A 26,134-nucleotide genomic window follows, 5' to 3' on the forward strand; every position below is an offset into this window, starting at 1 on the left:
AATGGATTTGTGTATTCTACCAGTAAGTTGAAGTTTCCCAAAAAAAGATTTAAAAGTCACCAGTGAGTGAAAGTAAGCATAATAAACTAGTTAATTCGTTTTTAATCATTTATACTGCATGTGTAGCTGAACTGGGGCGTTTGATTAATACTGGAGTGTAGGTTTTTCAAATAATATAAATAGTATAAACAACTTAACGATTTCTACGTCCAATAATGTTTTATTGAGTAGATTAATTTCATAGCTTGCATAGTTACGTGCTAAGCGCTGTATTGTATGTACAAAGAAAGCATGGTCAAAATTTAATGTACATCATTCACTTGTCTTGAATCATCTACTCACGTTTTCAAATAACTAATTTGGCACCTTTCAATAAGACAACTGATACTACTTTGCATTCCTATACTTGTATCATCAGCAAGAAGGGCAAAATTATGTATCTTCTGACGATGCAAGTGGAAGAAAATTTACGTATATCGAAAACGATACGGGATCCAAAGTAGTAACTAGTGGTAAAACGTGTCCCATTGCTTGAAATTCTGTGTAGCTGTTTACATGCGATTGTGATTAATTTGATGGTGAAGGTGAGTAGCCAACTGGCGTGATATCTTCATCACGATCGCAGTGTAGACGTAACAGGACGTGTTCTTAAAACGATGGAAAGGTGAAACGTTTCCAGTTGTAGAAAAGGACTGTTGAATTTATCAAATCAGACTTACTTTTTCACCGTACTCTCTTTTGCATTGCTCATTATTTTCCACGTTTTACCACTGGCAAAACTCGCGTAAGAAGTGCGAATCTAGATGGTTTTGAGAATATACATTCAAGTTGTTATTGTGGTGTTCAGTCTGAAGGCTGGTTTGATGCAGTTCTCCACGCTGCTCTATCCTGTGCAAGCCCCTTCAACTCTCAATATCTGCTGCAAAACTACATCCCTCTGAATCTGCTTAGTGTATTCATCTCTTGGTTCAAATGGTTGAAATGGCTCTAAGCACTATGGGACTTAACATCTGAGGTCATCAGTCCCCTAGACTTAGAACTACTTAAACCTAACTAACCTAAGGGCATCACACACATCCATGCCCGAAGCAGGATTCGAACCTGCGACCGTAGCAGCAGCGCGGTTCCAGACTGAAGTGCCTAGAACCGCTCAGCCACAGCGGCCGGCGGAGGCCCATCGTTGGGAGTGTCCAGTGCGGTGTGTGTTCAAACGTACTCTGGCCAGCAATTAAGTCTGATTGTAGTTCCGCCACAGTTCGCCGCCTGTCTTGTTCTACCAGTCTGCCCAGCCTGCAACATCCGACATCTACACTACTGGCCATTAAAGTTGCTACACCAAGAAGAAATGCAGATGATAAACGGGTATTCATTGGACAAATATATTATACTAGAACTGACATGTGATTACATTTTCAAGCAATTTGAGTGCAAGGATCCTGAGAAATCAGTACCCAGAACAACCACCTCTAGCCGTAATAACGACCTTGATACGCCTGGGCATTGAGTCAAACAGATCTTGGATGGCGTGTACAGGTACAGCTGCCCATGCAGCTTCAACACGATACCACAGTCCATCAAGAGTAGTGACTGGCGTATTGTGACGAGCCAGTTGCTCGGCCACCATTGACCAGACGTTTTCAATTGGTGAGTGATCTGGAGAATGTCCTGGCCAGGGCAGCAGGCGAACATTTTCTGTATCCAGAAAGGCCCGTACATGCGGTCGTGCATTATCCTGCTGCCATGTAGGGTTTCGCAGGGATCGAATGAAGGGTAGAGCCACGGGTCGTAACACATGTGAAATGTAACGTCCACTGTTCAAAGTGCCGCCAGTGCGAATAATACGTGACCGAGACGTGTAACCAATGTCACCCCATACCATCAAGCCGGGTGATACGCCAGTATGGCGATGACGAATACCCGCTTCCAATGTGCGTTCACCGCGATGTCGCCAAACACGGATGCGACCATCATGATGACGTAAACAGAACCTGGATTCATCCGAAAAAATGACGTTTTGCCATTCGTGCACCCAGGTTCGTCATTGAGTACACCATCGCAGGCGCCCCTGTCTGTGGTCCAGCATCAAGGGCAACCGCAGCCATGGTCTCCGAGCTGATAGTCCCTGCTGCTGCAAACGCCGTCGAACTGTTCGTGCAGATGGTTGTTGTCTTGCAAACGTCCCAGTCTGTTGACTCAGGGATCGAGTTGTGGCTGCACGATCCGTTACAGCCATGCCGATAAGATGCCTGTCATCTCGACTGATGGTGATACGAGGCCGTTGGGATCCAGCACGGCGTTCCGTATTACCCCCCTGAACCCACCGATTCCATATTCTGCTAACAGTCATTGGATCTCGACCAACGCGAGCAGCAATGTCGCGATACGATAAATCGCAATCGCGATAGGCTACAATCCGACCTTTATCAAAGTCGGAAACGTGATGGTACGCATTTCTCCTCCTTACACGAGGCATCACAACAACGTTTTACCAGGAAACTGCGGTCAACTGCTGTTTGTGTATGAGAAATCGGTTGGAAACTTTCCTCATGTCAGCATGTTGTAGGTTTCGCCACCGGCGTCAACCTTGTGTGAATGCTCTGAAAAGCTGATCATTTGGTTGTCGCAGCATCTTCTTCCTGTCGGTTAAATTTCGCGTCTGTAGCACGTCATCTTCGTGGTGTAGCAATTTTAATGGCCAGTAGTGTATAATGACGGACGGTCGCCCAACCGTACTACGTCGTTTCACCTCGGTCTCGCCACGTATTGAAGACACTCACCACTACATTCCTCAAACACCCGACAAGTCGTGCAGTTTCCGAAATGCTCGTGCCGAGCCTCCAGGTCATCACAATCTGCCCTCCGTCAAGCTCTGACAGATCGCGCGCCTTCGCCATCCTACACATGGACAGCACAGTGCTTGTTTATGACTAGCAGTCACTCCTCGCCTATCGCTTGCACGTGTTTATATCGATAGTAGGGCGGCGGTCTTAGTGTCCTGGCTTATCAACGTAGTTACACTCCTGTCATAACAAACATGTGCAAACAATGGGGCCTAATAATTTTGAGCTCGCCCTTCAGCTCTGGCAGTGGATTTTGCTGTAATTCACCCACTGAGACCCACACGTCGTCGTCCACAGCTACCGTTTTGGGCTTCAGCTTTTGCTACCTCTTGTTGTGTATTATTTTTTCAAAAAATTCTCTGAATATGGACTCTAGGTGGGGGTCATATGTGTCAGATTCGATGAACAGAGTAAATGTGCCAATGATTCCCATATTCTATATTTCTATTCTTCCAGATCCTTTGCAAGCAATCTACAATCACCGATTAGACAAGATTTGGTCCTAATTTGTGAAACTGCAGTCTCTTTCCGAGTAATCCTACCATTTAGTAGGTCCAGGAGGCTTGCACGTTATTGCCCAAATTACCGTTAACCCTCCCTGCTGGATGATGCAATTGACTGGGTCTCTTTTTTTTTTTTTTTTTTTTTTTTTTTTTTTTTGCAACTTGGCCAAATTATTGTAGACCTCCGCTGTGACGTCATATAATTCGTTAACGGTCTACACTTACCCTCACCACATACTTAAAGATCTGACTCAGTTGTCTAACACAGCTAACTTTGAAAAATTTACAAAAAGTACTTTCAGCACTCCAAAATACATAAAATGTCTCCAGTTACAGGCACATCAAGTAACAAGTCTTATAATGTGGTACGAATGTGCGGTAGTGAATACGTTTCATGGCAGTAATGCATACAACAATGCATATTATAAAATGGATGGATGGGCGTATGCACATATGTACTACGTCTACTCATAAACCACTAGACCGATTTCGACCAAACTTGGCAGACATATCCCTAACTGTCAGGCAAAATTCACTGTGACGTTAAGAGCCACCTAGCTGCCATAGTTCAGGAGATTTGACGTCATAAACACTGAGACGCGTGAAAAAGTTTTAATACATTTTAATGTGTTTATATATTTTGATACATGTTAGTGCAGTTATTCTTTACTGATGAGACACTCCTAGTGAAATGCCTGACAGCTTACTGGCAGAGCGTTTGATGGCTTTCTACAGTCAGGCACAGACTGCGGCAGGGTGAAACAATAACAGCCTATAGAGCTATGAAGTGGGATCGCCATAGAGACCTTTACAAAATAGCGTTCTAGACGAGCGAAGCAACTGAGCCAAGCAAACAAAAAGTGTACAGGATCTTTGTAAGAATGGCTCAGAATTTCTAAAGCGTTTTCACAAATACAGGGTTATTACAAATGATTGAAGCGATTTCACAACTCTACAATAACTTTATTATTTGAGATATTTTCACAATGCTTTGCACACACATACAAAAACTCAAAAAGTTTTTTTAGGCATTCACAAATGTTCGATGTGTGCCCCTTTAGTGATTCGGCAGACATCAAGCCGATAATCAAGTTCCTCCCACACTCGACACAGCATGTCCCCATCAATGAGTTCGAAAGCATCGTTGATGCGAGCTCGCAGTTCTGGCACGTTTCTTGGTAGAGGAGGTTTAAACACTGAATCTTTCACATAACCCCACAGAAAGAAATCGCATGGGGTTAAGTCGGGAGAGCGTGGAGGCCATGACACGAATTGCTGATCGTGATCTCCACCACGACCGATCCATCGGTTTTCCAATCTCCTGTTTAAGAAATGCCGAACATCGTGACGGAAGTGCGGTGAAGCACCATCCTGTTGAAAGATGAAGTCGGCGCTGTCGGTCTCCAGTTGTGACATGAGCCAATTTTCCAGCATGTCCAGATACACGTGTCCTGTAACGTTTTTTTCGCAGAAGAAAAAGGGGCCGTAAACTTTAAACCGTGAGATTGCACAAAACACGTTAACTTTTGGTGAATTGCGAATTTGCTGCATGAATGCGTGAGGATTCTCTACCGCCCAGATTCGCACATTGTGTCTGTTCACTTCACCATTAAGAAAAAATGTTGCTTCATCACTGAAAACAAGTTTCGCACTGAACGGATCCTCTTCCACGAGCTTTAGCAACCGCGCCGAAAATTCAAAGCGTTTGACTTTGTCATCGGGTGTCAGGGCTTGTAGCAATTGTAAACGGTAAGGCTTCTGCTTTAGCCTTTTCCGTAAGATTTTCCAAACCGTCGGCTGTGGTACGTTTAGCTCCCTGCTTGCTTTATTCGTCGACTTCCGCGGGCTACGCGTGAAACTTGCCCGCACGCGTTCAACCGTTTCTTCGCTCACTGCAGGCCGACCCGTTGATTTCCCCTTACAGAGGCATCCAGAAGCTTTAAACTGCGCATACCATCGCCGAATGGAGTTAGCAGTTGGTGGATCTTTGTCGAACTTCGTCCTGAAGTGTCGTTGTACTGTTATGACTGACTGATGTGAGTGCATTTCAAGCACGACATACGCTTTCTCGGCTCCTGTCGCCATTTTGTCTCACTGCGCTCTCGAGCGCTCTGGCGGCAGAAACCTGAAGTGCGGCTTCAGCCGAACAAAACTTTATGAGTTTTTCTACGTATCTGTAGTGTGTCGTGACCATATGTCAATGAATGGAGCTAGAGTGAATTTATGAAATCGCTTCAATCATTTGTAATAGCCCTGTACATGGAAATGAATTCTTTTCGATATTACTCTACAGACACAGTTATTTTTTTTTTGTTTTCTTTTCTAATAGAAAATCGTCAAAATGAACCACTGTGCAAAGGCTGGTTCGCCAGCTGCTTTTCAATAGAGTAAAGGAAAAAAGGTTTGGTTTTACGCCGCTGTTCCAAATCAACAATTCATTCATGCTTTTTCATATAAGAGAGCAATAATGTGGTGATGCTGACATGGCTTGGCAACAAACTGTGAGCCTGCTCGGTGGAGAACCTGCTCACCTGTGTCGCGCTGAGCTTGGGCGGCCTCTGCACTGGCCAGCCCGTCCCAGTACTGGCGCCACTGGCGGATGCGGCTGGCGCGCGTCATGCCGCTGGCGCCAGCGACGCAGCTGGACGCTCCGGCCCCACCCTGGCCTGCAAACCGAAGAAGTACGTCAGCTGTGGTGGGCGCATGTTGCAGCGCAGTCCAAAGGGAACTACCGACGGTGAGGTGCTCTGTGTAAGGGCTCATAAATAGCATTGCGTCATGTGTAAGGGAGAGTTGGTGACAAGTGAAAATTTGTGCTAAACCAAGACTCGAACCTGTAGTTCCCATTTGTCGCGAGTGGTGACCTTAACCACTTGGACTGTCTTAGCAAGCTCCCAGGAATGACACAAACTTCGATATTTCACACTTTCTGCGGCTCCATCGGTGCTTTGACGAGCAAAATGACTTATGTTGAATTTGTTTGTCTCCTATATACCCTGTGGTGGGAATCCAAGAAAAGTTATGAGCGATAGAGTTGCAGGTAGTATGACATGTGGAAGTTTGCCAGAATCATTCTCGGATAGCCGAAGACGTTAAGGTGACCACTTGCAGAAACCAGGGTTCGAGTCCCGGACAAGAACAAATTTTCATGTGTCACCAATGAGTAGTATTTCCACACCTAATGCAACTAATGTCAGAAGGATTCTAAAATTACGAATAACCTTCATAAATTTCGTTCAGGTACAGTATTGCCACTAATGTTGTTTCTTCGGACACTGTCAGGGGAAACATCAGTTTAAGATACAGAATCTGATGGCATTCGTATGTAGTGACAGGTTGATGTAATGGTGAACTGAAAGGGAACAGGTGTGTGCCCGTGTGAAACAGAAGCTGGAAGAATCTGAAATGAATTATAGGGTTTCAAATGAAAAAAGACCTACATATACAAAATTTTAAAGTTACAGTCATGTATGTCGCCACGCCCTCTTTATTTCTGTTACAGAAACCAGTATTATTTCGAAAAGAACTGTGAACTTTCTCTTTCCAGCTATTATACATATGATACATTGCATATGTTGGTAACAGGGCAGGTTTCTAGTGTCTGTAAATGATTATCTTTGCTAGTATTTACATTTGTTTTGCTGAAGCAGTTTGTTCACGTGTTACTGAATGTTTGTTGCCCAAGTGGTACATATATTTGTGGAAGCACATATCCCTTTTTTTTTTTTTTTTTTTTTTTTTTTTTTTTTTTTTTTTTTTGGTCATCAGTCTACTGACTGGTTTGATGCGGCCCGCCACGAATTCCTTTCCTGTGCTAACCTCATCATCTCAGAGTAGCACTTGCAACCTACAGCCTCAATTATTTGCTTGACGTATTCCAGTTTCTGTCTTCCTCTACAGTTTTTGCCCTCTACAGCTCCCTCTACTACCATGGAAGTCATTCCCTCATGTCTTAGCAGATGTCCTATCACCCTGTCCCTTCTGCTTATCAGTATTTTCCACATATTCCTTTCCTCTCCGATTCTGCGTAGAACCTCCTCATTCCTTACCTTATCAGTCCACCTAACTTTGAACATTCGTCTATAGCACCACATCTCAAATGCTTCGATTCTCTTCTGTTCCGGTTTTCCCACAGTCCATGTTTCACTACCATACAATGCTGTACTCCAGACGTACATCCTCAGAAATTTCTTCCTCAAATTTAGTGTCCAACAAATACGAACTATGCCACGCATAAGAAATTCAATAAAAGGAAATTCCGTGGTAACCAGTTCACAAGCAAAGCAAGCCACACTGTTGAAAGTAACATGTGTATCAGTTCTTCAGGGAAGAAACTCCCACATGGCACGCCTTCTGGTGATTCAAATGTTTGTCTTAACAATGACGCTGTTTGTAGTGGATTTATTGTTGTTGATGTGGACATCTTCTTTTCTTTGATAAAGGAGATGGCGAAATGTAAACAATGTGATGGTATAGGCTGTCTGGAAATAACTGAACAACAAAGTAGCAGGAAGAGTTCAGCAACAAAATTAGTTGTTCTCTGCAGATCCTGCAGTGGATCTACCTCGAAAATGACTTCGAACATTGTGCACAATTCATATGATGTGAATTTGAAGTTGGTGTATGCAGTGCGTGCAAGAGGAAAAGGTAGAAAGGCTGCTCAAATGTTTTGTGGTTTGATGGACCTTACTCCTCCTTCCTGTAGGTTCATAAAAACACTTTTAGGTGCCTTGATGGTTGTGTCTAAAGCATCTGTGAAACGTGCAGTAGAAGAAACTGTAAATATTGTTGCACTGGATGGGACATGGCGGCGTCGAGGACATCGCTTTTTGAATGGTGTTGTAAGTGCTACTTCTCTGGAGACTGGAAAAGTTGTTGATGTTGAGTGCTTATGTAAGTACTGCCATACCTGCCATGGTAACACTGAAGGACATATTGAACATCACTGTTATAAGAATTATGATGGTTACAGTGGAAGTATGGAGTGTGATGGAGCTCTAAAAATATTTCAGAGAGCGGTGCCCGTTTATAACGTTAGATATACGAAGTACCTAGACGATGGGGACTCTAAAGCTTTCAATAAAATTAACGAGTTCAATGTTTATGGTGATACCCTGGTAACAAAACTGGAGTGTTGTGGGCATGAGCAAAAGAGGAGGCGTGCTAGACTGAGGAAGCTGCTATCTGATGGAAAATCTTAGTCTGGCCGAGGCAGATTGACAGAAGCTGAAATAGACCTTGTTCAGAATTATTATGGACTGCCCATTAGACGAACTGCACCTCTGAATGATGCTACAGCAATGAGAAAAGCTTTATGGCCACGCTGTTCATGGACTTCCCCTAAAGGAGCAGATTCTTGGTGTGGTTACCAAAAAGCAAAAGAAAGTGGTCAAATGTACCATCATAAGAATTCTCTTCCTGAGCCTGTTATGAATGAAATAAAACCAATTTTTAGAGACCTAAGTGACCCTGTTTTGCTTAGTAAATGTCTTCATGGGGACACTCAGTATACAACTGAAAGTTTCAACCATTGCACATGGGAAAGGTTACCCAAGATCGTTTTTGTCGGACTAAATACATTAAACGTTGGTGTACTAAATGCAGTGATATGTTTCAATGATGGAGTGACAAATTTAGGCATAAAATGTGGCACTAATATGGAAGATCAATTGCTTGCGTGTGACAGGCAATGGGTGCATGAAGCTGAAAGATTCGCTCTCCAATTTACCAAACGAGCAAGAAATGCCAAGAGGAAGCTTGAAGATGAAGAAATGCTGCAGGATGAAGACTACGCTTCAGGAATGTTCTGAGGGACAGTTTAATTGAACTCATACTTGCGTTTGCAATTTCCAGCAGGTTGTATTTTTCAGAATTAGGGTAAAAATATTTCCTAAAGCTTATAAAACATTGCTCTAATTTTTTTCTGCAACCTGCAATAATCCGTACTTGCTTCGTAAATGTCTTCATGGGGACACTCAGTATACAACTGAAAGTTTCAACCATTGCACATGGGAAAGGTTACCCAAGATCGTTTTTGTCGGACTAAATACATTAAACGTTGGTGTACTAAATGCAGTGATATGTTTCAATGATGGAGTGACAAATTTAGGCATAAAATGTGGCACTAATATGGAAGATCAATTGCTTGCGTGTGACAGGCAATGGGTGCATGAAGCTGAAAGATTCGCTCTCCAATTTACCAAACGAGCAAGAAATGCCAAGAGGAAGCTTGAAGATGAAGAAATGCTGCAGGATGAAGACTACGCTTCAGGAATGTTCTGAGGGACAGTTTAATTGAACTCATACTTGCGTTTGCAATTTCCAGCAGGTTGTATTTTTCAGAATTAGGGTAAAAATATTTCCTAAAGCTTATAAAACATTGCTCTAATTTTTTTCTGCAACCTGCAATGATCCGTACTTGCTTCGTAAATGTCTTCATGGGGACACTCAGTATACAACTGAAAGTTTCAACCATTGCACATGGGAAAGGTTACCCAAGATTTATTGCAGAATCAACTAAATTATAGAAAAAGTAACATTTTTATTAGGAAAAAAATATAAAAATTAAAATGTAAGATATGTTATTTTTATCCTTGTAATATACATAATAGGTGGAATTAAATAGGTCTAGTACCTCAGCCATCATGTCATGCATATCTGGTAAAAATTTGGTCTCCTTCAAATGTATAACATTGGATTAAATAGTACCTCAATGTGAGGAAGCATTTTGGAAAAAAAGCATCAATTTCTTTGTAATTTTTTTAATAACCCTAAGCAGGTTCAAAAATATTCAAAATACTTCTCATTTGTTTAAAAAGTGTACTGCATTACCTGACATCAACAAAAAAAATCTGTAAAACATATACATTATATACAGTGCCTGAAAGAAATATGTGTTATATAATATTGAGCCGGAAAAGTACCCTGTATCCTTCAGCCTCATTGTACTGCTTTTTACATTTAGTAGTAGAGAAACTACAGCAATCTTTCACACAGTCGGTTTTAGGTCACTTACGAATTTTCCTCTGGCAATTAGGAAACAGCTAAAAATATTGTTGTCTCTTTCAGCTAGGGAGAATATTATCAACGTACCTTGTGTAAGAAAGGTTACCTAGTGAAGCGGCTGAGAAACAGTTAAACAGCTTTTTTTCCAAGGACTTGATAAAGATGTCGGCAAGGATGCCAGCTAAAAGGTTGCCCATAGCGAGCCCATCAGATTCTCTACTAATAACAATGAGAAACTTCATTCATAATTAGAAATCCATTAGCTCCCCTACAGAAAGTTCTGGCGTTTATAAGATCTTCTGTGATACCTGTTCCTCCTATTGTATAGGGCAAACTGGACGTGCTTTCACCATCAGATATAAATAACATCTTTTGAGAGAAAACGGCACCAGTACCCTAAATTCATCCTTTGCCGATCATCCCTTAATTACTGGACACGTGTCTAAAGCCATTGGCGATAGCAATATTCTGCATACCGAAAAGAAGGGGCGTAGGTTAGATGTTTTTGAGGAATTGGAGATGTTCAAAACATCTATCTCGTCATGATGGCCTCATTCTCAACAAACAGCTGCAGCTGTATAAAGCCTTTGCTTGATCTTTGATTCAGATTTCCTCATGCAGTTTGCCGAAATGCTATTTTCCTGTTACGTTATTGCTGTTTTCTTGTATGTCATACCTGACTTTTTTTTACGTTACAAAATGTACCTGTGTTTAAAGCAGATAAATATGTAACTTCATCTTATTATTATTAGTGCTTACGTTATACCTGAATCAGCTTCATCACAATTCCATGTGTCTAATTTTGAATGTACAGTAGCCTAGTTGTTTCTGCGGCTACTAGATGGCGCTCGTAGCAACACCATGTTTACTTGGCCACACTTTCTAAAGTGGTCACCTCAGTCTTGTTGCAACCCGTGTTCACTCAGGTACGAGCAGCCGTTAGTGGCCCGCCAACTTATCTTATTTACAACTTTTCATGATGTTGCCTTTCCGGCTTGGATTTTTTTAGAATGTGACTTGTAAGTACTGCATCTCTTTCCAGTCAGTACACACTTTAGTTTATTAATGTCTTATATACCTATTATGTTTTCGAACAGTTAGTTTAATTCTGAAGACGACGCTCATAGTAACGTCGAAACCTGGTCAATTTTGACTTAATATTTGTGACCGAGGGCTTATTTGTTCTAATATAAAAGAAATAGTCTCTAGGAACAAACAGGGACTTTTAAGGCGATCAAAGTAGGTCAAAATGTGATAAATGGTTGGTTCTTGTTAATATACTTCTTAGACCATTTCAAGTGTTTACGCGGTAAAATACGTGTAAAGAATGTGTGGACAACAAGGAAGACTAAAACATTAGTAGAGATGGGGAACTCGTGAAGAGTTTGTAGCTCTTTGTGCGCATCAACAGACTTCTACGTTCTTAATGCCCTACCACAACTGTCGGGCCCAACAACAGTTTTGGGATATGGGAGCGTCTCATGTTCAGCGGATAGTAAGGCAGTTTTGGAGTCTAGAGCACATACCCGTGCCTCTGGAAGAAGGCAGAGCTTCATAGGACGTGTGTTAAGACGCCAAGGAAGACCTTCACGGTACTAGAGGAAGCTCTAGAAGGTAGCGGAGGACAGGTATTTGAGTTTACACAACAAATCTACATTCGCATAGATACTCCGCAAGCCACCGTGCAGTGCGTGGCGGAGGGTACACTGTACCACTATTAGTCATTTCCTTTCCTGTTCCACTCGCAAACAGAGCGAGGGAAAAACAACTGTCTATATACCTCCGTATGAGGCCTTCTCTTATCTTCGTGGTTCTTGCGCGCAATATATATTGGCGGCAGTAGAATCGTTCGGCAATGGGCTTCAAATGCTGGTTCTCTAAATGTTCTCAGTATTGCTTCTCGAAAAGAACGCCGCTTTCCCTCCAGGGATTCCCATTCGAGTTCCCGATAACAAATCTAGCAGCCCACCTCTGAATTGCTTCTTTGCCTTCCTTCAATCCGCCCTGGTACGGATCCCAAACACTCTAGCAGTACTCGAAAATAGGTCGCACCAGCGACCTATATACGGTCCCCTTTACAGACGAACCAAATTTTACCTAAATCCTCCCAATAAACCGAAGTCGACCGTTCGCCTTTCCTGCCACAGTTCTCACGTGCTCGTTACACTTCATATCTCTTTGCAACGTTACGCCCAAACATTTAAAGGAAATGACTGTGTCAGGAGGACACTCTTAATACTACAGGGTGATTCAAAAAGAATACCACAACTTTAGGAATTTAAACTCTGCAACGACAAAAGGCAGAGCTAAGCACTATCTGTCGGCGAATTAAGGGAGCTATAAAGTTTCATTTAGTTGTACATTTGTTCGCTTGAGGCGCTGTTGACTAGGCGTCAGCGTCAGTTGATGCTAAGATGGCGACCGCTCAACAGAAAGCTTTTTGTGTTATTGAGTACGGCAGAAGTGAATCGACGACAGTTGTTCAGCGTGCATTTCGAACGAAGTATGGTGTTAAACCTCCTGATAGGTGGTGTATTAAACGTTGGTATAAACAGTTTACAGAGAATGGGTGTTTGTGCAAAGGGAAAAGTTCTGGACGGCCGAGAACGAGTGATGAAAATGTAGCACGCATCCAGCAAGCATTTGTTCGCAGCCCAGGAAAATCGACTCGCAGAGCTTGCAGAGAGCTGCAAATTCCACAATAAACTGTATGGAGAGTCCTACGCAAAAGGTTAGTTATGAAACCTGAACGTCAACTACCCGAGGTGATGGATCGGCCGCAAGGCAGCCCGTGACAGAGCACTTCATCACTGGCCTCCAAGAAGCCCTGATCTTACCCCCTGCGATTTTTTCTTATGGGGGTATGTTAAGGATATGGTGTTTCGGCCACCTCTCCCAGCCACCATTGATGATTTGAAACGAGAAATAACAGCAGCTGTCCAAACTGTTACGCCTGATATGCTACAGAGAGTGTGGAACGAGTTGGAGTATCGGGTTGATATTGCTCGTGTGTCTGGAGGGGGCCATATTGAACATCTCTGAACTTGTTTTTGAGTGAAAAAAAACCTTTTTAAATACTCTTTGTAATGATGTATAACACAAGGTTATATTATGTTTCTTTCATTAAATACACATTTTTAAAGTTGTGGTATTCTTTTTGAATCACCCTGTATATAGGAAGTTTGATCTTCCTACTCATCTGCATTAACTTACATTTTCCCACATTTAGGGCTAGCTGCCATTCATCGCACCAAATGCAAATTTTGTCTAAGTCGTCTTGTACGATCCCACAGTCAACCAACTTCGACCTCTCACCGTATACCACGGCACCATCACCAAACAATGGCAGACTGCTGCCCACCCTGTCCGCCAAATCAAAAGCGGTCCTATCACACTTTCCTGGGGCACTTCTGACGACAACCTTCCGTCAGGACAACATACTGGGTTCTATTGTTTAAGAAGTCTTCCGAGCCACTCACATATCTGTGAACTTATTCCATATGCTTGTACCTTTTTTAGCTGCCTGCTATGGGGCATCGTGTCAAATGCTTTCCGGAAATCTGTAAATATGGAATCTGCCTGTTGCCCTTCGTCCGTAGTTCGCAGTATATCATGTGAGAAAAGGGCAAACTGAGTTTTCGCACGGGCGATGCGATGCTTTCTAAAACAATGCTGATTCGTGGACATAAGCTTCTCAGTCTCAAGAAAATTCATTATATTCGAACTGAGAATAAGTTCAAGAATTCTGCAGCGAACAGAAGCTGGCCTGTAATTTTTACTCTTCGTATATGCTGGAGTCACCTATGCCTTCTTCCAGTCGCTTGGGACTTTCTGCTGGGTGAGAGATTCGCGGTAAATGCAAGCTAGGTGATGGGCCAACGCAGTAGAGTACTCTTTGTAAATTCTAACTGGGATTCCATCCGGACCCGGTGATTTATTTCATTTCAAATCTATCAGCTGTTTCTCCACACCAGGGATTCTTATTACTATGTCGTCCAGCTCAGATGGAAACCCAGTTCTAAGCAAAGAAGGGAAAGCAGAAAGGTGGAAGGAGTATATAGAGGGTCTATACAAGGGCGATGTACTTCAGGACAATATTATGGAAATGGAAGAGGATGTAGATGAAGATGAAATGGGAGATACGATACTGCGTGAAGAGTTTGACAGAGCACTGAAAGACCTGAGTCGAAACAAGGCCCCCGGAGTAGACAACATTCCATTGGAACTACTGACGGCCTTGGGAGAGCCGGTCCTGACAAAACTCTACCATCTGGTGAGCAAGATGTATGAAACAGGCGAAATACCCTCAGACTTCAAGAAGAATATAATAATTCCAATCCCAAAGAAAGCAGGTGTTGACAGATGTGAAAATTACCGAACAGTCAGTTTAATAAGCCATAGCTGCAAAATACTAACACGAATTCTTTACAGACGAATGGAAAAACTAGTAGAAGCCGACCTCGGGGAAGATCAGTTTGGATTCCGTAGAACTACTGGAACACGTGAGGCAATACTGACCTTACGACTTATCTTAGAAGAAAGATTAAGGAAAGGGAAACCTACGTTTCTAGCATTTGTAGACTTAGAGAAAGGTTTTTACAGTGTTGACTGGAATACTCTCTTTCAAATTCTGAAGGTGGCAGGGGTAAAATACAGGGAGCGAAAGGCTATTTACAATTTGTACAGAAACCAGATGGCAGTTATAAGAGTCGAGGGGCATGAAAGGGAAGCAGTGGTTGGGAAAGGAGTGAGACAGGGTTGTAGCCTCTCCCCGATGTTATTCAATCTGTATATTGAGCAAGCAGTAAAGGAAACAAAAGAAAAATTCGGAGTAGGTATTAAAATCCATGGAGAAGAAGTAAAAAGTTTGAGATTCGCCGATGACATTGTAATTCTGTCAGAGAGAGCAAAGGACTTGGAAGAGCAGTTGAACGGAATGGATACCGTCTTGAAAGGAGGATATAAGATGAACATCAACAAAAGCAAAACGAGGATAATGGAATGTAGTCGAATTAAGTCGGGTGATGCTGAGGGAATTAGATTAGGAAATGAGACACTTAAAGTAGTAAAGGAGTTTTGCTATTTGGGGAGGAAAATAACTGATGATGGTCGAAGTAAAGAGGATATAAAATGTAGACTGGCAATGGCAAGGAAAGCATTTCTGAAGACGAGAAATTTGTTAACATCGAGTATAGATTTAAGTGTCAGGAAGTCAATTCTGAAAGTATTTGTATGGAGTGTAGCCATGTATGGAAGTGAAACATGGACGATAAATACACTCCTGGAAATTGAAATAAGAACACCGTGAATTCATTGTCCCAGGAAGGGGCAACTTTATTGACACATTCCTGGGGTCAGATACATCACATGATCACACTGACAGAACCACAGGCACATAGACACAGGCAACAGAGCATGCACAATGTCGGCACTAGTACAGTGTATATCCACCTTTTGCAGCAATGCAGGCTGCTATTCTCCCATGGAGACGCTCGTAGAGATGCTGGATGTAGTCCTGTGGAACGGCTTGCCATGCCATTTCCACCTGGCGCCTCAGTTGGACCAGCGTTCGTGCTGGACGTGCAGACCGCATGAGACGACGCTTCATCCAGTCCCAAACATGCTCAATGGGGGACAGATCCGGAGATCTTGCTGGCCAGGGTAGTTGACTTACACCTTCTAGAGCACGTTGGGTGGCACGGGATACATGCGGACGTGCATTGTCCTGTTGGAACAGCAAGTTCCCTTGCCGGTCTAGGAATGGTAGAACGATGGGTTCGATGACGGTTTGGATGTACCGTGCACTATTCAGTGTCGCCTCGACGATCACCAGTGGTGTACGGCCAGTGTAGGAGATCGCTCAGCACACCATGATGCCGGGTGTTGGCCCTGTGTGCCTCGGTCGTATGCAGTCCTGATTGTAGCGCTCACCTTCACGGCGCCAAACACGCATACGACCATCATTGGCACCAAGGCAGAAGCGACTCTCATCGCTGAAGACGACACGTCTCCATTCGTCCCTCCATTCACGCCTGTCGCGACACCACTGGAGGCGGGCTGCAAGATGTTGGGGCGTGAGCGGAAGACGGCCTAACGGTGTGCGGGACCGTAGCCCAGCTTCATGGAGACGGTTGCGAATGGTCCTCGCCGATACCCCAGGAGCAACAGTGTCCCTAATTTGCTGGGAAGTGGCGGTGCGGTCCCCTACGGCACTGCGTAGGATCTTACGGTCTTGGCGTGCATCCGTGCGTCGCTGCGGTCCGGTCCCAGGTCGACGGGCACGTGCACCTTCCGCCGACCACTGGCGACAACATCGATGTACTGTGGAGACCTCAGGCCCCACGTGTTGAGCAATTCGGCGGTACGTCCACCCGGCCTCCCGCATGCCCACTATACGCCCTCGCTCAAAGTCCGTCAACTGCACATACGGTTCACGTCCACGCTGTCGCGGCATGCTACCAGTGTTAAAGACTGCGATGGAGCTCCGTATGCCACGGCAAACTGGCTGACACTGACGGCGGCGGTGCACAAATGCTGCGCAGCTAGCGCCATTCGACGGCCAACACCGCGGTTCCTGGTGTGTCCGCTATGCCGTGCGTGTGATCATTGCTTGTACAGCCCTCTCGCAGTGTCCGGAGCAAGTATGGTGGGTCTGACACACCGGTGTCAATGTGTTCTTTTTTCCATTTCCAGGAGTGTAGTTTGGACAAGAAGAGAATAGAAGGTTTCGAAATGTGGTCCTACAGAAGAATGCTGAAGATTAGATGGGTAGATCACATAACTAATGAGGAACTATTGAAAATGATTGGGGAGAAGAGAAGTTTGTGGAACAACTTGACCAGAAGAAGGTATCGGTTGGTAGGATATGTTCTGAGGCATCAAAGGATCACCAATTTAATATTGGAGGGCAGCGTGGAGGGTAAAAATTGTAGAGGGAGACCAAGAGACGAATAGACTAAGCAGATTCAGAAGGATGTAGGTTGCAGTAGGTACTGGGAGATGAAGAAGCTTGCACAGGATAGAGTAGCATGGAGAGCTGCATCAAACCAGTCTCAGGACTGAAGACAACAACAACAACAACCAACATGTCGTCCATATCGATGTTGTTCATAAGTGGCAGTTTCATGTATCTAATTGTACGTGTTTATGTGTGTGTGTGTGCGGGGGGGGGGGGGGGGGGGGGCGGGGGGAGTGTTGATTTGATGCGCCCGTCTCGAATTCCTTTCCTGTTTTCCTGTGTCAGCCTCCTCATGTCACATTATCACTTGCATTCTATACACTCAATTATCATGTTGGTGGATAAATTTTTGTATTGCAAGATGGTATTTGAGTTGCTAAGGTTTATTTATCGATTGTCATTTTTTATTTTTAGTTCACTGTTGCTATTTCAGTTTACATATTGCCATTTTGTCGTTTGAAGACAGAAAGTGGAGCTATGGACGCTAGAAAATGGACTGCCAAGTGAAGAAATCGAAACCTTTGCCACACATTTTTCTGTTTGAGCTTAACACAGGGGTGACAGCAGCAGAAGCAGCGAGAAAATTTTCCACCTTGTTTCGCAAAAAAATGGTTTTCTCGTTTTAAGCAGGGATAGTTCTGACGTTAGTGACTCTCCACGTTCAGGAAGACGTTCGGGGTTTGATGAAGATCGTTTAAACGCATTAACCCACAATCATCCACGTCATTGTAGTAGAGAACTGGCAAATGTGATGAACTGTGATCATTCCACGGTCGAGCAACATTTGCATGCAATGGGGGAGGTTCGAAAATCGGTTGTACTGGTATTGCCTGCTCTAAGCCAAAGTCTCAGAAATCAGTGGGTGGCCATACGTACCTCTCTGCTTCGTCCTCAGCAATTTCGTGAACAACACAGACTATTCCCATCCTGTATCGGTACTGGTGACGAGAGGTGGTGTCTGTGTGCTAACATAAAGAAAAGAAAGGAATGGTTGAGCCCAGACGAAACAGCAACTCCCTGTACAAAGACCTGTGCGTATCCACAAAGCATAATGTTATGCATCTGGGGCAACAGCGACGGTGTGGCGTACTACGGATTGCTTCCCCGAGGTGTAACTTTACTGCTGACATTTACTGTCAACAACTGTGACCTCTTGCGGACGCAATCCGAGAACAACGACCAGGAGGGCTGCGTGAAGTGATGCTGCACCACGATAATCCTCGCCCGCATTCTGCTAGACTGACAAGAAACTCTGCACAGGAGTTGGTTTGGAAGTCATTCCGCATCCAACTTATTCACCAGAGATTGCGCCCTCACATCTTCGTCTTTTCAGCCTTCAATCGAACCTTTAGGGTGAAAATGCTCTGGCGCTTCAGTCTGGAACCGTGCGACCGCTACGGTCGCAGGTTCGAATCCTGCCTCGGGCATGGGTGTGTGTGCTGTCCTTAGGTTAGTTAGGTTTAAGTAGTTCTAAGTTCTAGCGGACTGATGACCTCAGATGTTAAGTCCCATAGTGCTCAGATCCATTTGAACCTTTTGAAAATGCGCTCCGAACAGGGCTCAATAAGTTCTTAATCTCAAAACCACGTGATTTCTACAGTCGTGGAATCCAAAAGTTACTTGTCGTTGGCAGACGAAGGAGTATATGTTACTGATGACTAAAATCTCTGTTGTTGTTGTTGTTGTTGTGGTCTTCAGTCCTGAGACTGGTTTGATGCAGCTCTCCATGCTACTCTATTCTGTGCAAGCCTCTTCATCTCCCAGAACCTACTGCAACCTACATCCTTCTGAATCTGCTTAGGGTATTCATCTCTTGGTCTCCCTCTACGATTTTTACCCTCCACGCTGCCCTCCAATACTAAATTGGTGATCCCTTGATGCCTCAGAACATGTCCTACCAACCGATCCCTTCTTCTAGTCAAGTTGTGCCACAAACTTCTCTTCTCCCCTTTCCTGTTCAATACTTCCTCATTAGTTATGTGATCTACCCATCTAATCTTCAGCATTCTTCTGTAGCACCACATTTCGAAAGCTTCTATTCTCTTCTTGTCCAAACTATTTATCGTCCATGTTTCACTTCCATACATGGCTACACTCCATACGAATACTTTCAGAAATGACTTCCTGACACTTAAATCTACACTCGATGTTAACAAATTTCTCTTCTTAAGAAACGCTTTCCTTGCCATTGCCAGTCTACATTTTATATCCTCTCTACTTCGACCATCATCAGTTATTTTGCTCCCCAAATAGCAAAACTCCTTTACTACTTTAAGTGTCTCATTTCCTAATCTAATTCCCTCAGCATCACCCGACATAATTCGACTACATTCCATTATCCTTGTTTTGCTTTTGTTGATGTTCATCTTATATCCTCCGTTCAAGACACTGTCCATGCCATTCAACTGCTCTTCCAAGTCCTTAGCTGTCTCTGACAGAATTACAATGTCATCGGCGAACCTCAAAGGTTTTATTTCTTCTCCATGGATCTTAATACCTACTCCGTATTTTTCTTTTGTTTCCTTTACTGCTTGCTCAATATACAGATTGAATAACATCGGGGGGAGGTTACAACCCTGTCTTACTCCCTTCCCAACAATTGCTTCTCTTTCGTGTCCCTCGACTATTATAACTGCCGTCTGGTTTCTGTACAAATTGTAAATAGCCTTTCGCTCCCTGTATTTTACCCCTGCCACCTTCAGAATTGAAAGAGAGTATTCCAGTCAACATTGTCAAAAGCTTTCTCTAAGTCTACAAATGCTAGAAACGTAGCTTTGCCTTTCCTTAATCTTTCTTCTAAGATAAGTCGTAAGGTCAGTATTGCCTCACGTGTTCCAGTATTTCTACGGAATCCAAACTGATCTTCCCCGAGGTCGGCTTCTACCAGTAGCACTTACAACACCATTCAAAAAACTATGTGCTCGACGCCGCCATGTCCCATCCAATGCAACAATATTTACAGTTTCTTCTACTGCACGTTTCACAGATGCTTTAGACACAACCATCAAGGCACCTAAAAGTGTTTTTATGAACCTACAGGAAGGAGGAATAAGGTCCATCAAACCACAGCCTTTCTACCTTTTCCTCTTGCACGCACTGCATACACTAACTTCAAATTCACATCATTTGAATTATGTACAATGTTAGAAGTCATTTTCGAGGTAGATTTATTCCAGGATCTACACAGAACAACTAATTTTGTTGCTGAACTCTTCCTGCTACTTTGTTGTTCAGTTATTTCCAGACAGCCTATACCATCACATTGTTTACATTTCGCCATCTGTCTTATCAAAGAAGAGAAGATGCCCACATCAACAACAATAAATACACTACAAACAGCGTCATAGTTAACACAAAAATTTGAATCACCAGGAGGCGTGCCATGTGGGAGTTTCTTCCCTGAAGAACTGATACACGGGTTACTTTCTACAGTGTGGCTTGCTTTGCTTGTGAACTGGTTACCACGGAATTTCCTTTTATTGAATTTCTTATGCGTGGCATAGTTCGTATTTGTTGGACACTAAATTTGAGGAAGAAATTTCTGAGGATGTACGTCTGGAGTACAGCATTGTATGGTAGTGAAACCTGGACTGTGGAAAAACCGGAACAGAAGAGAATCGAAGCATTTGAGACGTGGTGCTATAGACGAATGTTGAAAATTAGGTGGACTGATAAGGTAAGGAATGAGGAGGTTCTATGCAGAATCGGAGAGGAAAGAAATATGTGGAAAACACTGATAAGGAGAAAGGACAGGATGATAGGACATCTGCTAAGACATGAGGGAATGACTTCCATGGTACTGGAGGGAGCTGTAGAGGGCAAAAACTGTAGAGGAAGACAGAGATTGGAATACGTAAAGCAAATAATTGACGACGTAGGTTGCAAGTGCTACTCTGAGATGAAGAGGTTAGCACAGGAAAGGAATTCGTGGCGGGCCGCATCAAACCAGTCAGTAGACTGACGAACAAAAAACAAAAAATAGCTATGAAAATAGTTGTAACATTTATAACGGCCGTGCGGGGTAGCCGAGCGGTGTGCGCCGTCTTGCCTCGGTTCGCGCGGCTCCCACCGTCGGAGGTTCGAGTCCTCCCTGGGGCATGGGTGTGTGTGTTGTCCTTAGCGAGAGTTAGTTTAAGTTAGATTAAGTAGTGTGTAAGTCTAAGGTCCGATGATCGCAGCCGTTGGTAAGGAGGTTAATTATTCGGCATCAGTTATATATTGCATGACACCCACGTTTTTCGTTATAAATCTTACAAGTTTTTTGATAGCTATTAAAAATTAACAAGCAAAAGGTCTCTTCTGTATGGGTTTAGGAATGCGTATGGGGCCAGGAAAAATTATTTCGTATCCTTAGGCCAATTTAGAAAAATGGTATATTAAAAATTAATTTTTATTCACATTGTAAGTTTCTGCGTTTTATTATTGGTTGAGTATAAGTTTTCAATCGATTCCAAACATTCCGACGAGGTTAAAACAGAGGCATGTGCTAAATTTCAAGTTTACTTTAGTTTCTCTTGATATGAGTCAAACAATAAATTGCTTAGAATTGGAAGGAAAATCAGCGTTGGCCGTATTTTGTTGTTTTATTGTCAATAAAATCGATTTTCGGTCACTTAGTGACCATCCTCAGTGCTGTAATATACAGTTAAAATTGACAGGCACTGGTATCAAGCTATAACCACAAGCTTAGAGCGATCACGTAAACTCATAGCTTGATACCTGTGCCTACCAATTTTAATTGTGTATTACAGAATTGAGGATAGTCACTAAGTGACCGAAAATCGATTTTGCTGACAATAAAACAACAAAATACGGCCAACGCTGATTTTCATTCCAATTCTATCCACTATTTGGTCTTGGTGCAGACAACACGCCATGGAGTCGCCAATCAATAAATTGCTTCCTCCTAGGCGTATCTTGCAAAAAGTCCGTGAAGGTAAGAATTCGAGCTCACATGGAAGCTTACCACCAATCGTTCTTCCCCTGAACCACTCTGACTGGAACACGAAAAAATGGGGTATTGGCAGTGGTACACACAGTAACCTCCGCCACACACCAGACAAGGAGGCTGGTTAATATTGTATTGCCATCCAGTTATGAGCTATGTTGAAGAGGGAAGTGTCAAACAAGTGTCAAACAAAGTACCCTCCGCCAGACACCTGAGAAGAAAAAGGATTAATATTAATCTTTTTTGTTTGCAGCTCCTTGTATTGGGCGTGTTTGCAGTTAAAAATTTTTTGGATGTGAGGTCCGCCAGTTATGCAAAACACCGATTTTCTCAGTACCCAAACACGTTTCAGCACCACTGATGATGGCACAGTGGTACCGAAACATGTTTGGGTATTGAGAAAAACGATGTTTTGCATAACTGGCGGACCTCACATAAAAAAAGGGTTAATATTGCTTCGTCAACCAGTTGTGATCTATGATGAAAGTTTCAAGTATCTAGTTCATTGGGAAGATGGTTAAAAACAATTGAAAATTTGTGCAAAAGGCTCATGGACGACCTTGTAACAGAAAAAAAAGTCTTGAAAATTGGGAGCCAGAGAGGAAATCGTTGTGGCGAGTCGCATCAGACCATTCAGAAGACTGGTGACCATTAGACAAAAGAAACGATGTCAAACTCCTCACCTGAAATGGCTGCTGAAGAGGCTGATCCAGCCGAGGCCTCAAAGCTCTTCCTCCACCTGCTGACGATGCCTGGGATGCGAATAGACGGGGACTTCCTCTTCCTCCGGACTCCGCCATCCCGATCCCTCTTCTTCTGGAAGCTGCAGCGCACGTCCCACAGTTGCTTCCAATGGGTCACCCTCTTCTGTGCCGCCGATGGAGGTACCCTGCTGGGTACCGGGACAGCAGCGAGGCAGCTGGCTACACTGCTGTTGTCAGCTGGTGGTTCCGTACCAGCTGACTCTGCTGGGTGCTGACCTCCTCCAGTGAAAACTCCATCTGTCGATTCTGGCATTTCCTTGACTTCAGATATTGGTACCAGTTCTCCTTCATTCATATACATCATTTTTAGTGCAGGTTCAGACTCAGTGGCGTTTTCCATACTCTCATCGACGTCCATGGCATCTGGAATGGTGACCTCATTATCCTGTGGTGCTCGAACTTCTGCTTCCCCATTGATGTCCAAAATATCTGGTGTCGGAGTGGCACCAATGACACAAATGGTGACATTGCTAGTTCTAACCATGGGGGTAGTATCTTCATCTTTCACAGGTACATCACCTGGAATGGATGCATCTGATGTATCAGCCTTAACAGCTTCTTTGCCCTCTGTATGTACACAACTCTGGCTTCCCCCAACGTCAGTGTCTGGATACTGATTGCTATCAGTTACTAGCGAATTATTTTGTATTACAATATCTTGTACAGGAATTAAACTTTCATGTATATCATTCCCAGAAGTAGCAATTTCATCATTGGAAACGTTTGCAGGAGCTTCATTGTCTATACCTTTGGAACTGGCCAACATGACAGACTCCAGATTGCAGTTCCCATCGCCAGAAGTCGTCACACTGAATTTCTCATTAGAACGAGACGTCCCATCAGCACACTCTGACAGAATGCTCGATGACACGTCGCCATCAGTGTCCAGCAGCACTTGGCTGTTAGAGGGGCTCTCGTCGCTGCTAACGCCACTCTTGTACTCTCTGGACCTCATCCCGTGCTTCCTGCCAGATGTCTTTGTCCGTGACTCAGGTCGAGGCCTTCCAGATGCGTCACTCGCAGCCACAGCCTTCGTCACGTCTAAGTCAGTGTCGTCGTAGTAAATAAGCCTCCTTCTGCGTGGTCGAGTTTTAACTTGGGTCTCACCGGACACCTCTGAATCGCTGAAGACCTGTCGGTCTATCTGTGGTGGGAACGCTGTATACAGATTGTCTACGAGATCCGCGTCCTCTATGACTATTATAGGAACGCTTAATTCCCTTTCGAGATGACTTCTCACTGACTCTACAGCAGAGTTGCCAACACTGGAAATACCTTTTTCTGGGGGACTCGTGGCACACGGATCACCTTCACCAGTACCTCGACACCCCTGCGGCGACATATCACGAGAATCGTCACTGGGAGTAGCTGACCTCTCATTGTCAGCTAGTGACGCATTGTCAGAACTCTTGTTATCCGAATCGTCAAACGAGTCTGGGCTTTTGTTTGAGGATGAGAAAGTGGACTTCGATGCATGGGTGATGGATGGACTCGCTTTCTTCTCCTCTTGCAAGCCTTCAGCTTTCACAGCAGATGGTCCTCCGGTGGCAGGAACCACTGTCTTATTCCCATCGTGTCCTCCATCTTCTCCCTCCTCAGCAATTGGTACCATCGGAGGTGGTCCCGGTGACAGCACCCTGGGGTAGTACCTAACAGGCGTACTCTCACCCTCTCTCCACTCTGACTCATCATCGCTGTCGTCCTGATAGCCCCAGATTTCCCTCTCAGCTGGCCCCATGAAGCCACTTTCTCCAGTGTGTCCCTTGTCGTCGCTGGTGAACTTCTGAAAGGGTTTGCACCTCCCTGGCAGGTCGGATTTGACCCCACTATGTGGTGGAGACGATTTGTTTCTTGGAACACCACTGATGCTGCTTACGTCAGGGCTGCGGTGCAGTGAATTGTGTAAGTCGTCTGTGCTCATGTAGCCAGAGTCACCAGTATCAGCAGCTCTCTGTTCCTCGCCTGAGTTGTACTGCCCTTCGGGTGTCGACTGGTAGTCATTTGCGTCCTCCGATGAAGCTCTTCCTGCAGCACTACCAGTGTTGTCGTACTGACCCAATGCGCTGTCGGAGTTCTCCTGGGCTGCCCGTTCGTTTTGGAGACGTGCCCGCTCCAGTCCATCCTCAAACTGGCGCAGGGCTTCCTCTAGGCTGGGGGCGGAAATAACCGAGTCAAAGTCAACCAATGAGTCGTCAAACGCGTTGACAGGACTGCAGACGCCACTCCTACCTGATGGTGGACCCAGAGGGACATCTGACGGCCACAGGTGGAACTCTGCATCATCCTCGTCTGCAAGAAGCAATGGTTTAGGTGTAGGCTGGGAATCGATCGAATCAGGTAACTGTGGATTATCACCAGAAACTGCACCTTCCCCATCTTTCTCCTTTACAGCTGTCTCATTAGCTTGCTCAGATTTTCTCTCATTCTCTTTGAGCTCTTTCATCACCAGTTTATCTTCCTTGCCTGCCATCCACTCTTCACCTTTTCTCTCTATGTCTTCTTCCAGTCCCTCTCTGAGTTCATTCTGTTCTTCAGACTGATTCTCCTCAATTTCCACCTCTTCCATCTCTTCAATCACAAGCTTATTTTCTTCACTTGTCACCCACTCCTTCCCCTTCTCCTCTTTCTCACTTTTCACTCTCTTTACTTCTCTAATATCATTGTCATCTTTAGAATTCTTGTTCTCATTTTCTGCCTGCTCCACCTCTTTTGTCACAAACTTATCTCCCTCACATGTCAGTCTTTCTTTCCCTTTAAATTCATTCTCTCCTACTATTTCTTCCCCTTTTATCTCATTCTCTCCTTTAGAATTTTTCTTCCCGTTTTCTAATTCTTCTACCTTTTCTGTCACCATTTTCTTATATTCCTCACCTTCCTTCTTGTCATTCTCAGTCACTATTTTCCCTTTCTCCATTAGATCTTTTTCTGTGGTCTCATATATTCCCTTAGAATTATTGTTTCTATTTTCTGACTCTTCCATATCCGATTGCTCTGTCTCCTTACATTCCTCAGCCTTTTCTACTACCTCAATTTCTATATTTCCCATCTGTTTCTCATTGACAATTACTTTTTGCTCTTCCATATTTACATTCTCTATTCCTGTTTCAGCCGTTAAA

General features: G+C 43.9%; 1 protein-coding gene across 1 annotated transcript in view; it reads right to left on the reverse strand.

The window, feature by feature from the left end:
- LOC124552270 overlaps positions 1 to 25,932 on the reverse strand; it is an 81,090-nt gene extending 55,158 nt beyond the window's left edge. The window contains exons 1-2 of the mRNA XM_047126549.1: positions 22,938 to 25,932; positions 5,875 to 6,009 (exon numbers count right to left, since the gene is read on the reverse strand). Of these exons, the coding sequence (XP_046982505.1) occupies positions 5,875 to 6,009; positions 22,938 to 25,932 (3,130 nt within the window). The remainder of the gene's footprint in view (positions 1 to 5,874; positions 6,010 to 22,937) is intronic.
- Between the last annotated feature and the right edge of the window lie 202 nt (positions 25,933 to 26,134).

The sequence above is a fragment of the Schistocerca americana genome, chromosome 10 (assembly GCF_021461395.2).
Source record: "Schistocerca americana isolate TAMUIC-IGC-003095 chromosome 10, iqSchAmer2.1, whole genome shotgun sequence".
Classification (NCBI taxonomy): Eukaryota; Metazoa; Arthropoda; class Insecta; order Orthoptera; family Acrididae; genus Schistocerca; species Schistocerca americana.